The sequence below is a fragment of the Plutella xylostella genome, chromosome 23 (assembly GCF_932276165.1).
Source record: "Plutella xylostella chromosome 23, ilPluXylo3.1, whole genome shotgun sequence".
Classification (NCBI taxonomy): domain Eukaryota; kingdom Metazoa; phylum Arthropoda; class Insecta; order Lepidoptera; family Plutellidae; genus Plutella; species Plutella xylostella.
The window spans coordinates 3,465,937-3,478,470 of record NC_064003.1 but is presented as its reverse complement, the minus strand read 5'-3'; the positions used below and the strand labels follow the sequence as shown (position 1 = coordinate 3,478,470).

Here is a 12,534-nt window from a genome sequence, read left to right as displayed (position 1 = left end):
ACACGTGCTAATACTCGAAATAATCTTAAAATATAACAACATTGTATTCTAGCAGCTTATAAAGTATTCACTTTGAGTGAAAATAATAATGAATAGCACACTTTTAGGTAAAAATTCAGAGCACATGTACCTCAGTACTTACCCCCTTATTTAAAAAAAAATATAGGACGCTTTAACTATTGAACTGTTCTGTTCCCTCTCTGTCAAAGAACAAATTGTTCTCTTTCAGAGACTAACAAAACAGTTCAATAGCTAAATCATCCTATAATTTTTTAATGAATAAGGGGGCTAGTGTTTTAGTTCAAGTACCTACTCTCTGAGCGCAAGAAATAATCAAATTAACTTTTAATCAACTTTGGAATTTTACATAATATTTTATAACAGCAGTTTTTCTGAGGTCGCTTGTCTATATTTCTTTCATAATAGGATCATTATTAATTAAACTAATAAAACTATTAGTCTATGGTACCTATATATAGTTACCGAGATACTTATTTACATAATTAATATCTAAAAGCCTCTATATATTAGTGGGGTTTCATTTTCTACAAACATCAAAACTTTGAACTTCAAAATTAAAACACGATGAAAAATATACTTACTTACCTAATTAAGTCATTTATTAAACTTGTTATATGTGATATATTGTTATGTATAAGAGTAAACACAAAGCTGACCAGTAAATATGGAACGAAGTTCGATAATGTGTTAAAAACTTGCTTGTGTCTATAAGTGTTTTGTCATGATTATAATTATTAAAAAAACAAGAGACGGTATAAAACATATTAAGGATAAAGGGAATTTATGCTAGCTGCGGTATCCGGAACCACTTTGGTAAAATTTATATGAAACGGGCACCTCCATACAACATTTGTTGGTATATATTAAAATTCAAAAAAGTAAGTCATAAAAACATACCGTAACCATAAAATGGCAAGATGAGTTTATGAATATAAATTAAAATAATGTAAGATCTAGAACATCGTTTCATACTTGTGGATGCATAGGTACATAAAACACGCATTAAAAATAATTAACTATTCATATTGACTAGAAACTTAATATTTTTACTATTTCACGACTACATTATACCTACATATCTTTCTGTATAATTAAGTTTAGAATGTTGCTAAAAGCACATTTTGTTATAGTATTTAATATACAAACTGTGTGGTGTATTTTCCCCAAGTATAAATAATAGATAACACATTCAAAAGTGTTCAATGAATCCACTATGAAATATTTATTTTATGAGCAAATTCTCATTTTTATTAGGTATATTTTACATTTACTAGCCAACTGATAGAAAATTGGAAGCATGTTAGTTAAAATGTTTCTTTGGTGTTTTTCTTTTTAAAGAAAGTTTTAATTGTGTCATGAAAATACCGAAATTTTGGCCATATTCTTGGCTGACTAACCCTTACTATCTAGAGGTAGTTGTAAGTACCTACATCATCCTTCTTGCGATGGGTCATGCGAAAAAATCTGTATCCAAGAGGCAAGCATGAATTCGATTCGATCTCATATTATATGAAAAAACGCGAGACTAAACTCTTGCTAAATGCTAGGGGGCCGCAATCGTTTTTTATTTATACCAACGTTCGAAACGATCGATTGAGTCGACGAATAGTTCATGCTCGCTACGCTGATACGTTTGTTTATCGAATAGAATCGAATTCGAATACAAGATACATGGATGGTAAACAAAAACCGACCAATCCACTCCATACATATCCATCAACAGCTCACATAACCTGCAATAATCAATAATCTCAAGTCTACCCTCAATACATCAGCTGTCAAACACAACTGTCAGTCCACAGACAACACTATAACCTCCTTTCTCCTTCTTCTGAGCATCTTCCTTGCTACTTGTCACAATCTGCGACCAATCTCACGCTGTCGTCTTGTCGTCGTCTCAGCGGCCTCGGATGCTGTAGTAAGGAGAATTTCTCGCTGGTCTGGCCTCCTTGCTTCTTGTTGAGCTTCAGGTGGCTTTCACCTACAACAAGTTTTAATACGGAATATCAAATTTTAGTTTTTTAATAATAGCGATTCTGAAGGCACCAAGCACCAAATTTTAATTTACAACTGTCAAATATTTTGTTAAAAAAATACTTTATAATTTAATCTTCATTTTTTGTACCAAATTTTAAAGTTTGACATTGACATAGATAGCTTAAATTAAAATTTGTGCATACAGAATCAACATTGACAGGTTAACTGCCAGCCAGTGAAGTAGGCGCCATTACTGCTGGCTGGCAAGAATAAAATCACTATACTCTGTCCATTATATTATTGGTTTTTAGACAGTTCAAATCCCATACATTTTTGACGACTGCAAAGGAACTTTACTTAAACCAACTTTACTTACAGACGTCAAAAATACAATAAAATAGTGGAAGCTCTATATAAACGTCACGCTACGTTGTATTGAAGATTCTTTCTATCTTTTTTCTGCAAACTGGGTCGACAACTCCACATATAATCGTTTGCAATAGAATCCAACAATCATGTAAACAAATCTTTTTTTTTTTTCCTCAAGTACAGTTCGGATCGGACGGACGTGTGTTCTGTTGGCTCTGTCGATATATTTTATAATACATTTTAAATATTCAAGTTTTTGGTGACGTGTTGTACAACATCGGTGGCTCTCGTTTCATCTTGGGGAGTCTCCCATAAGGCACAGCGGCCATATTGGTTTGTGTCGGACGTCTCGCTCCCTCTTCCCTCCTGCCTCGGACGCCCAGTGAGTACCTACACTCATTTGCACGCAAGCTAGAAAATGGTTTAAAAAAGCTAAGGCGCAGAACGTGGGCTCGAACCCGCGGCCCGTGGACCTGGGGCCGACGCTTTGACCGCTTAGCCAATTTTAATCGAAGGCACGCTACGAAACTAAGCATACCTTTCTAACGTGCTTTGGAACATTATAGCTAGCTTGTTCACCTGCAATCACTAAAGCGGGGAATTCTGCCATTAAAGATGAATTGCAGCGGCTGTTCCACTGAGACTACTGGAAAGAGAATATTATCATGTAATACCTGTAAGGCGGTGTTTTGTTTTACTTGCTTGAATGTCACTGCAGAACCCAACAAGGACGAACTTGCAAGTCTTACTTGCCCAGGATGTACTAACGTTACTCGTCGTAGATTAAATGACAATACACCTGTGCGATCTTCGTTCTCCTCCAATACTACCACGAAATTTTCATCGCAAAAAGCAGTTGCCGCAACATCTGAACTATCTTTAGACAACATTAGAAAGCTGTTCGAACAGTCATTGGACCGTAAGCTAGAGCCTTCCTCGAGTACAATGGTCAGTCTACGGGCGGCACTTAGAGAGGATATAAAGTCTGACCTAAAGGCCCTGGTGGCGATTGAGGTTAAATCAGCAGTTGAAGAACTTAAGGTAGACTTTACGTCAACAACTGATTTTATTTGCGCTGAACAGAAAGACATGCAGAAAGAGTTAAAGCAAAAAGACACGGTTATTAAAACAATGGAAACTGAACAGTTGCGGATGAAGCACGAAATTGATAAACTGAACTCACGGATCTCTACTATGGAAAAAATCTCTCGCAGCAATAATCTTGAGTTACAGGCTATCCCGGAAAATCGCGATGAAAATGTTAAGTCATTATTCAAACGTCTGTGCGAATGTCTAAATGTTACGGTACCTGAGAGTGACATTAAGGCATGTCGCCGTGTAGCGAAAATGAAGGCTGACTCTGATCGTCCAAGAAATATACTAGTTACGCTCTCTACATCAGATCTTCGTGATAAACTTATATCCGCCGCAGTTAGATTTAATAAATCACATCCTGACGAGAAGGAAAAACTCAACGTTTCACATCTCGGTTTTCAGAAAACAGGTAGAAATGACAGAATATATCTATCTGAGCACCTATCTCCAGATCAAAAACAGCTTCATGCTTCAGCAAGGAAATTTGCAAAGGAGAATAATTATAAGTATGTATGGGTTAGGTATGGCCAAATCAATCTTCGCAAGGACGACACCTCAAAAGTATTCCATGTGAAAAACGAAGAATCTCTCTGTAAACTCATTCAACCAACTGTTAGCACTAATGTACCTAAGTAACTACTGTCATTATTTTAGATTTTACTTTGAAATTACATACTTTTATATTTTTGTACTCTTTACTCTCAAAAATGGTTTTAATTTACTATCAAAACGTCAATAGAATTAGGACTAAACTAACAGATTTATATAAAAGTATGCTTAACTGTAACTATGATATAATTTGCCTAACCGAAACAAATTTAAATGATAGCATATTTGATGGAGAGATATTTGATAAAAGATTCAACGTGTTTCGTAAAGACCGCCAAAACACAAGTTCACATAAAGAAGAAGGTGGTGGCGTCCTTATCGCTACAGCGAAAAACCTCAATGTTATTCGTCAGGAGTCTTGGGATAGTCACTTGGAGGATGTCTGGATAAGTATTATACCTCAAAATTCAGCAGATCCAATATTGAATATATGTCTTTGTTACTTACCCCCCGACTTATCAATTACAAACCTAGAGAGTTTTTACTCAAATTGCCAACATAATATTCTGAATAATACTGCATTGAATGACGGTAATAGCCAATTTCTATTAATAGGTGATTTTAACGCCCCTAACCTTACCTGGACACAGTCTCAGAAACCAAGCATGATGGAAGCTAGTTACCCTAATGATAAAAAGTCATCTCTACTATTTGAAACATTGTATTTATGCAATCTTAATCAGTTTAACAACATCCCCAATAAAAACAATCGCTTTCTCGACCTAGTTTGCTCTACACTTACTAATGTCATAGTTTATGGTGTTGAGCCAATGAGTCGTCTTGACACTCATCACCCTGCTCTATTAGTAGACGTGGAACCTAACATAGTTTTTAAAAATATGAGACCAAATCGTATGAAACGTCTTAACTTCAGCAAATGTAACTATGAGTTGGTAAGGGCCAAACTTAAATCGGTTAACTGGACGGAAATCCTTTCGCCTGCAGATGTCAATGAATGTGTCAATGTTTTTTACAACACACTTAATGATATCATAAAAACTTATACGCCCCTGACTAAAACAAATATCATTTCTTATCCGCCATGGTACAGTGAAAGTTTAATTCGTTGCCTTGAAGAAAAAAACAAATATCATAAAAGGTTTATAAAATTCCAGAATCCTCGTGATTATGATTCTTTTTCACTGTTAAGAGCTAGGTGCAAGAAACTAACTAATGCGTGTTACAAATTATTCATATCCACAGTAGAAGACTCGCTTACAGATGATATTAAACACTTTTGGAGGTTCATCAACAATAAAAAAGGCAGTGTAACAATACCTCAAACTATGAAACTCGGACACGAAGTAACCTCCGACAGTCAGAAGATTTGTGAATTATTTTCTTCTTATTTCGGTTCCGTTTTCGAGAAGGATTTAAATCAAGATAATATTGATACAAGTTTCTCTGCTAAAGCCTCTACAAGTAACAGTAGCTTATCTGAAATTAAGTTAAGTAAAATCGACATTCTCACTAAAATTAAAACCCTCAATGTAAATAAAGGAGCCGGGCCAGACGGCATACCACCCTCATTTGTTAAAGCATGTGCGGATGAACTATGTATCCCACTCTCAATCATCTTTAATAAATCTATTAAATGTGGTGTATTTCCGTTACAGTGGAAAATCGCCCATGTTGTCCCTATTTTCAAATGAGGCGATAAATCGCTATGCGACAACTATAGACCAATAAGTATACTGTCTTGTATTGCAAAGCTTTTCGAATCACTTGTCTATGATAACATATATACACAGGTAAGGCCTTTATTGTCTGAGAAACAACATGGCTTTGTTCGAAATAGATCAACGGTCAGCAATCTCCTAGAATACAAAAACTTCTTATGCGATTGTTTTGCTAAAGGCGGCCAAGTCGACAGCGTTTACACAGATTTCTGTAAGGCGTTTGACAAAGTTAACCATCGCATCTTATGCTCTAAGGTATCTTCTTACGGGATTCACGGAAGCTTGTATAGATGGATTAAATCTTATTTAACTAAAAGGAGCCAATTGGTAACAGTTAAAGGATACCTATCAGCTCCAATAGACATCTCATCTGGAGTGCCACAGGGATCACACCTAGGCCCTCTTCTATTTATATTATTTATCAATGACCTTGTAGACAAACTCAATTGCCACTATCTAATGTATGCTGACGATTTAAAAGTCTTTACCGTAGTTAATAATGATCGAGACTGTTTGAATCTGCAATCTGATCTTGATACCGTAGAAGCCTGGTGTTCTCGAAACAAAATGTTCCTTAACACGAATAAATGCTCCATTATCACTTTTAGCAAGAGGAAAACGAATAAGATCCTACATAACTACACTCTGTCAGGGCACATTCTTGATCGAAAAAGTGTGGTAAGAGACCTTGGTGTTCTTTTCGACGATCAACTTTCTTTTAGACCTCACTATGAGCATATTATAAAAAGAGGAGCTAAACTTTCAGGTTTCATATTGCGTTCCACTAAAGAGTTCAAAAACCCTAACAGTTCCATATACTTATTTAACTGTTTAGTCCGAAGCGTCCTGGAGTATGCGAGTATCATTTGGTCACCCTATTATGATATTCATTCCGATAACATCGAACGTATCCAAAAAAAGTTTCTAAGAACCTTAAGCTATAGGTATCATCATGGTCGTATTAATTATCTAGATAGGCTTTCCAAATTCAAAATGGTGTCACTCGAAGCGCGCCGTGAGCGAAGCGACTTGATATACCTTTACAAGATTTTGCATGCTAGAATAGATTCCCCCACTCTGCTATCATTGATTAATATTAACATCTATTACAGAACCCGCAATCCTAAAACATTTCTGGTCCCAACTTGTAAAAACAATATAGCATACTTTAATCCCATTCTCCGAATGTGTCGACTTTATAATGAGTTATCTGTGAGTAACAAAGACATTGATATTTTTAATAACAAATTCTTTACATATAAAAAATCTATTGGCATCCTTCAGAGCTCTAACCCGAATAGCTAGTTCAACTTCATAGTAATTTTTAGTTTTATTTAATAAAATTAGTAGGTATTTACCTTATAGCATAGAACACATGTAATGAGTAATGTTCCATCCTAAATAATTAATGTTGTGCATGCATGTTTTGGGTATCAATGTAGAACAGATGTTTAGTTGTATTTTTTAAATTTTGTAACCATTGTTATCTGTTTTGTGTGCCTCAATAAATAAATAAATAAAATCAAATTGTCACGATTACTCCGTAATCACATACATTTGACGAGCAATTATGAACATAGTCTGATTTCAACGAACGCACCATTGTTTTTACATTATCTTCAACACGGTTTAACTTGTATTTATAAGTTAAATTTGTTAAAACATTTGCAACGTAAAAATTTCGAAGTATTTGACAAGCTGTCATCTTAGTTTTTTACTCATCGAACTCTATAAGTCATTGAAAAGTTAGTGTTGTTCGTAATCTGAAGTTATCTTTTTATTTTTAATTTAATAAATTATTTTAATTTAATATTATTTGAATACAATAAAAAAAAAATTCAAGAGCTTAATATAATTAACCAAAACGAAAAAAGGAAGAGGAAGAAATGAAAAAGCTCGACGGCATTTTAGACACGGCAAGCGATGACACAGTGGTTCCATTTATAATTACGGTCACCGGCGACACTTCTGATAGTGATGATGTAGAAGACGAAGATTTAAATTTGTTTTAATAAACACTTTTTATATATAATCAGTTTTATTTTATAGTCTATGGCTTATATATTTAATCTAATTAGAACACTATGACATCACTATGGGCATAAAAAATACGCTGTCAATGTCAGCCCGCCATATTTGTTTACATGATTGTTGGATTCTATTGCAAACGATTATAGGTGTAGTAGTGTAACTCACCAGGCAGAGACAGGGGGCGGGAGGGGGCGCGGGGGCGCGGGGAGGCCTGGCTCGAGGAGCGCGCGCGGGCGGCGCTGCTGTCGCGCGGGCGGCGCGGGGAGCGACCGCACTCCTGGGGGTATAGAAAATTTATATAAGCATGATCGGTTGGCAGATCCACTGTGGTACTTTGACACTGGGACTTTATTCTATAGACAAGTCTCAAGATAAATACGTACTAATTTATTTATGAATTCTCGTTGATCAAATAAAATGTCAAATAATTGATAATTGATCAAATAATTGATAAAATGGATTTGCACTGAGATGGTGTGAAAGAAATAACAAGCACATTTCTGGTGGAAAAGCACCCTAATGATGACATAGCTAGGACATGGGCTTAGGCCTTGTTTAGGCTCCCTACGCACAGTCAGGAGGTTTGCTTAGCGCCTGGCGCCTAGAGTCACCAAGCGAGTAGCTCAGTAAAAAGTTCACGAATATTCTATAGAACATTTGTTTTACTGAGGTACTCGCTTGGTGACTTGCTAGGTGCTAAGCAAACCTACTGCTTGTGCGGAAGTATGCTATGTAGCCTTGGGACTTAAAAAGCATGGTGTAAAAAGCTACAACTAAGAACCTGGTCCACCTGTCCGTCAACGGAGTGCGAGCTCAGCAGCTGCGGCCCGTCGCCGCCGAAGTCGAAGGCACTCGCCGCTCGTTGTGTGAGCGAGTCTGGGTGCCGGTTAGTTGGGTTAGTTGTTAGTGTTGTTACTGTTGTTAGTGGCATGCAGATTCATTTCAATATGTCTAGAATTGGATTTATCACCCAAAAAAAATATTACCATAGGTTAGAAATTTAAAAACATTGCCAGAGAGAGGTCCAATTCAGTTTGTTGGATTCTGTTTTTCATGGTTTAGTTTTGTAAGGTAAGGTTTAGTTTTATGAGTTAAGGTTTTAGTTGACAAACCATTAAAATAACTACATATATGACTGGAGATTGTTTATTCAAATGTTCTCTAATCCAATGAAGCAATTACTTTAAAATAATCCAATGAAGTAATTACTTTAAAATACTTTTTAAAACACATCAGCATTGTTAGTAGGATTTTAGGTTATTGCATTGAGAACAATATGCATGCACTAATTTCTGCTCACTGTTAAATACATATAAATAAATAAAATACACTGAATATTTATTAGTGATTGGAAGGCTGTTGGTTATTATAAATTATTACGCCTTTCTGTAGGATGAAAGTGTTAATAGTAGGTACTTATATTATTATTATGTTTAAATAACTAACTAAAAACGTTAACTAAAAATTGAATAACTATAGTTACCATGAGGCCAGCAGCTGGTAGGTGGAGGGGACCGGATCATGTGCTCATGGACCTCCTTCAGTGTGAGAGGGTCGTCTTCCACCAAACTGAGCGCTGTACTTCCAAACTCCTGGAAATGTGTTTGAAAAATCTTGAGTGGACATTGCATTGATGATTATGCTACAGAAAATAGTAAAATGTGTTTGGGATATGTCTAGAATTGGGTTCACAAGGTTTTTCTTCACGATAATTATGATGAATTATTGTTTAATACATGAATTGATTGAAAAATTTGCAAACTACCCACAAATTGTACTTGCTATGGTATTTAGCTAAGGGTCAATTCAGACGTACCACAACCACACCACAGCCACAACCACGCGATGTGGTCGGGCGTATATTTTGTATTGACAATGAATAATCCAATTCACACGTGCCACATTTTGCCGTTGTTATCGACCACCTGTGTAATACGACCACATCGCAACCACATCGCAACCACATCGCAACCACATCGCAACGGCAACGCCGCCACGCGGCGGCGGCACCGCGGCAACCTGTTCTCCGTATTAACTGCACACGACGACGTGGTTACCACATCGCAATGACAGCGACAACGCAACCACATCGACATTTTGTCGCTGCCACAACGCAACTGCAAAAAGCACACTATTCACACGTAACCACAGCTTGACCACATTTTGTCGCTGCGACGTGGTGTGGTTGTGGTACGTGTGAATTGACGCTTACATGAAGATGAAAAAGAAAAATCAAATGAAATTCAAAATTATTTGAACATAGGTAAGTATATTAATATTTTAGCTACTTACTTACATTTAGCATTCAAAATTGATTAGCAGCACAAATTAGGTCCAGACTAATTTGAATATAATGTCCAGAATAATTAAATCTACCCTCATTTACAAAAATATTATCTCATACTAATCTACCTTCTACAATGCAAATGATTCTATTACATTACCTGTGACATGAGGATAGTGTCGTCGGACTCACACTCCTCGGGGTGACTCTCGATGAGGCTCTCTCTACTCGCCATCACTTGCTGAAAGTATTACAGGACGTGATTTACTAAATGACTAGTGTAAAGTACTGAGTATGTTGGTGGTGGAAGTACATATGAGTGTAAATAATGATAGTGTTATTAAACCACAAGCCACTCATATCCCATTTATACACCAGATTTTGTAATTGTATATACTTATCTGGTTTCCTAGGATGTAATAGATTAAAAACTGTATACAGGATACTTTTATGAAAGCTTTTATTACTATTTAGTCCAGTCAAGGAATGAGGTGTAGAGTGCGTGAGCAGGTAACTCAGCGATTCCTTCAGAAACTTGTTCAGGGGGCTTAGGTTGTTAACATACCAAAAGTCCTGACTCCTAGGTGATGAGCGGGGGGGAGGAGGGGGGGATAAAGATACGAATTTTTGGTTTTTTGCTTATATCTCGAAAACGGTGCATCGGAGAGAACTGCTGCTTGTTTGCTTTATAAGAGTACCCTCAAAATATGGATGTGCATGGATCAATTTATACCCACTGTGTATGCTGTTGTGTGTGTAACTTGCATGTTGCTTTTGAAGTACATAGAATCACTACTGTCTGTCTAATAGGCTTTTCCTCTTTAATTTGTTATCATAGGTTCAAATAACAGTGAAATGTCGCAATCGAAGGCAATAGTGGTTTGAAATTTGCAGCTGACTGACTCATAGAACATTTGCAAATAGATATACCCAGTTCGTAATGTCATTAAATGTGGTATGTGGTTCACCTGCAGATAGGGGTTGTCCTGGCGAGACAGGCGTAGAGCCTCCATGTCCTGCGCGATGTTCCGCGTTCGCCCCGGCGTCAGCAGCACGGCCGGGGAGCTCCCGAGCGTTGGGCCCATCACTACAACACATTATTGTCATGTGAACCCTTCATCTCTTGTTTTCCTAGTAGATTATGCTCCTAGTTTTTCTTTATTAATTGTGGAGTCTAATAGAAGGTGCACTTACCAGAGAGCGAGTCACTGCTCCCGTCCATCATGGCACTAGGATTTAGACTGGAGAAAAATAAATAGACGAAGTTCTTGGTTCACGAAAACACACCTCCTATCCTAAGACATAACAAAAGCCAATTAAATAAAGCTTATTTAAATGTAGGCCGAACTGGCAAATTTATTTAGGTGTACCCGTAATATCTCAGTATGTTTAATAGTTATTTTCATTAATAGCGGGTATTTTTAACATGAAATTTGATAAAATTTGAGATTGAGGAGTTTTTAGTTTTGCAAAAATTACGAGTTTGACACTGACATTATTTTGACAGTGACAGTAGACTAGAAATTTCGTTCTGAAATCTGTTCTGTGTGCAAATAAACCCCAGAAAACCAGAAATAATAAATCTCCAATCCTTCTCCTTCCGCTTTGCACTAGCTTCCACCTTGCCTTTCACAATGCCTACTGCCCTGCAGAATGAGGGGGACACGTTTACATGAATAGTGGTCTGAGAATTCGAATGCAGTAACTAGTTTTATTCCATGGGTACTTCGAATACCAATACCGCACACACCACGGCAATAAATAGTAGTTAATCGAAATACCTATAATACCATTACCTACTGGAGCCAAGAACCGCAAGTAATCTTCGTTATAGAAATATGTACTTACGCAAATAAAAATTCATAAATTATTGCTTGCGTAGTAACGAAAATATTCAATCAATGGTAGGTACCTACCTGTAAATTAGGATTTGTAATAAAGTAGCTCTGCTCGGCTTCATGAGTATTTCAGGCGCAATGTAGAGTAGAAAGCCTCGTTAATGTTCCATGTCGGTAGGAGTCACGATTTTAGATGATAAATAGGTACAGTGCCACAAACTTATCTGTTCCGGTGACAGCTCACATAAATGTCTTATATTTCTTAATTCTATAAGATTTTAAGTTTGCTCGTATTGTTAATTCGCTCTTGCGGTGTTAATAAATCCATGTAATCTTTTACAATATACAATTCATCAGTAAGTAATGAGATATGTATCAATTTAGTTCGCTCTCACCGGAACAGATAAGTATGTCGCACTGTAGAGATTTCGATGATGCCTGCCGATGCCGGCTAAGGACTTTACAATGTCCTTGCCAGGTAATGACAACTATTAAGAATATTACTAGATATATGTATAGCCACCATGGTCATGGTGTGATGATTAGCCAGTAGAAGTTGTCAGTCCCTGACTACCCAGGTTGCGCCGAATATTAAAGTTCTCAGGTGATACGACGACGATGATGACGACAG

At 36.7% G+C, this 12,534-nt stretch overlaps 1 protein-coding gene across 1 annotated transcript; it reads right to left on the bottom strand.

Annotated features, from left to right (window-relative positions):
- Nucleotides 1–820: 820 nt before the first annotated feature.
- On the bottom strand, nucleotides 821–11,674 carry LOC105383553. Its single transcript, XM_048629519.1, has 7 exons — nucleotides 11,260–11,674; nucleotides 11,034–11,152; nucleotides 10,226–10,306; nucleotides 9,265–9,373; nucleotides 8,563–8,657; nucleotides 7,947–8,058; nucleotides 821–2,002 (listed from the first exon to the last, which is right to left on the bottom strand). The coding sequence occupies exons 1-7, from the start codon at nucleotides 11,288–11,290 to the stop codon at nucleotides 1,869–1,871; spliced, it is 681 nt and encodes a 226-aa protein (XP_048485476.1). The 5' UTR covers nucleotides 11,291–11,674; the 3' UTR covers nucleotides 821–1,868.
- Between the last annotated feature and the right edge of the window lie 860 nt (nucleotides 11,675–12,534).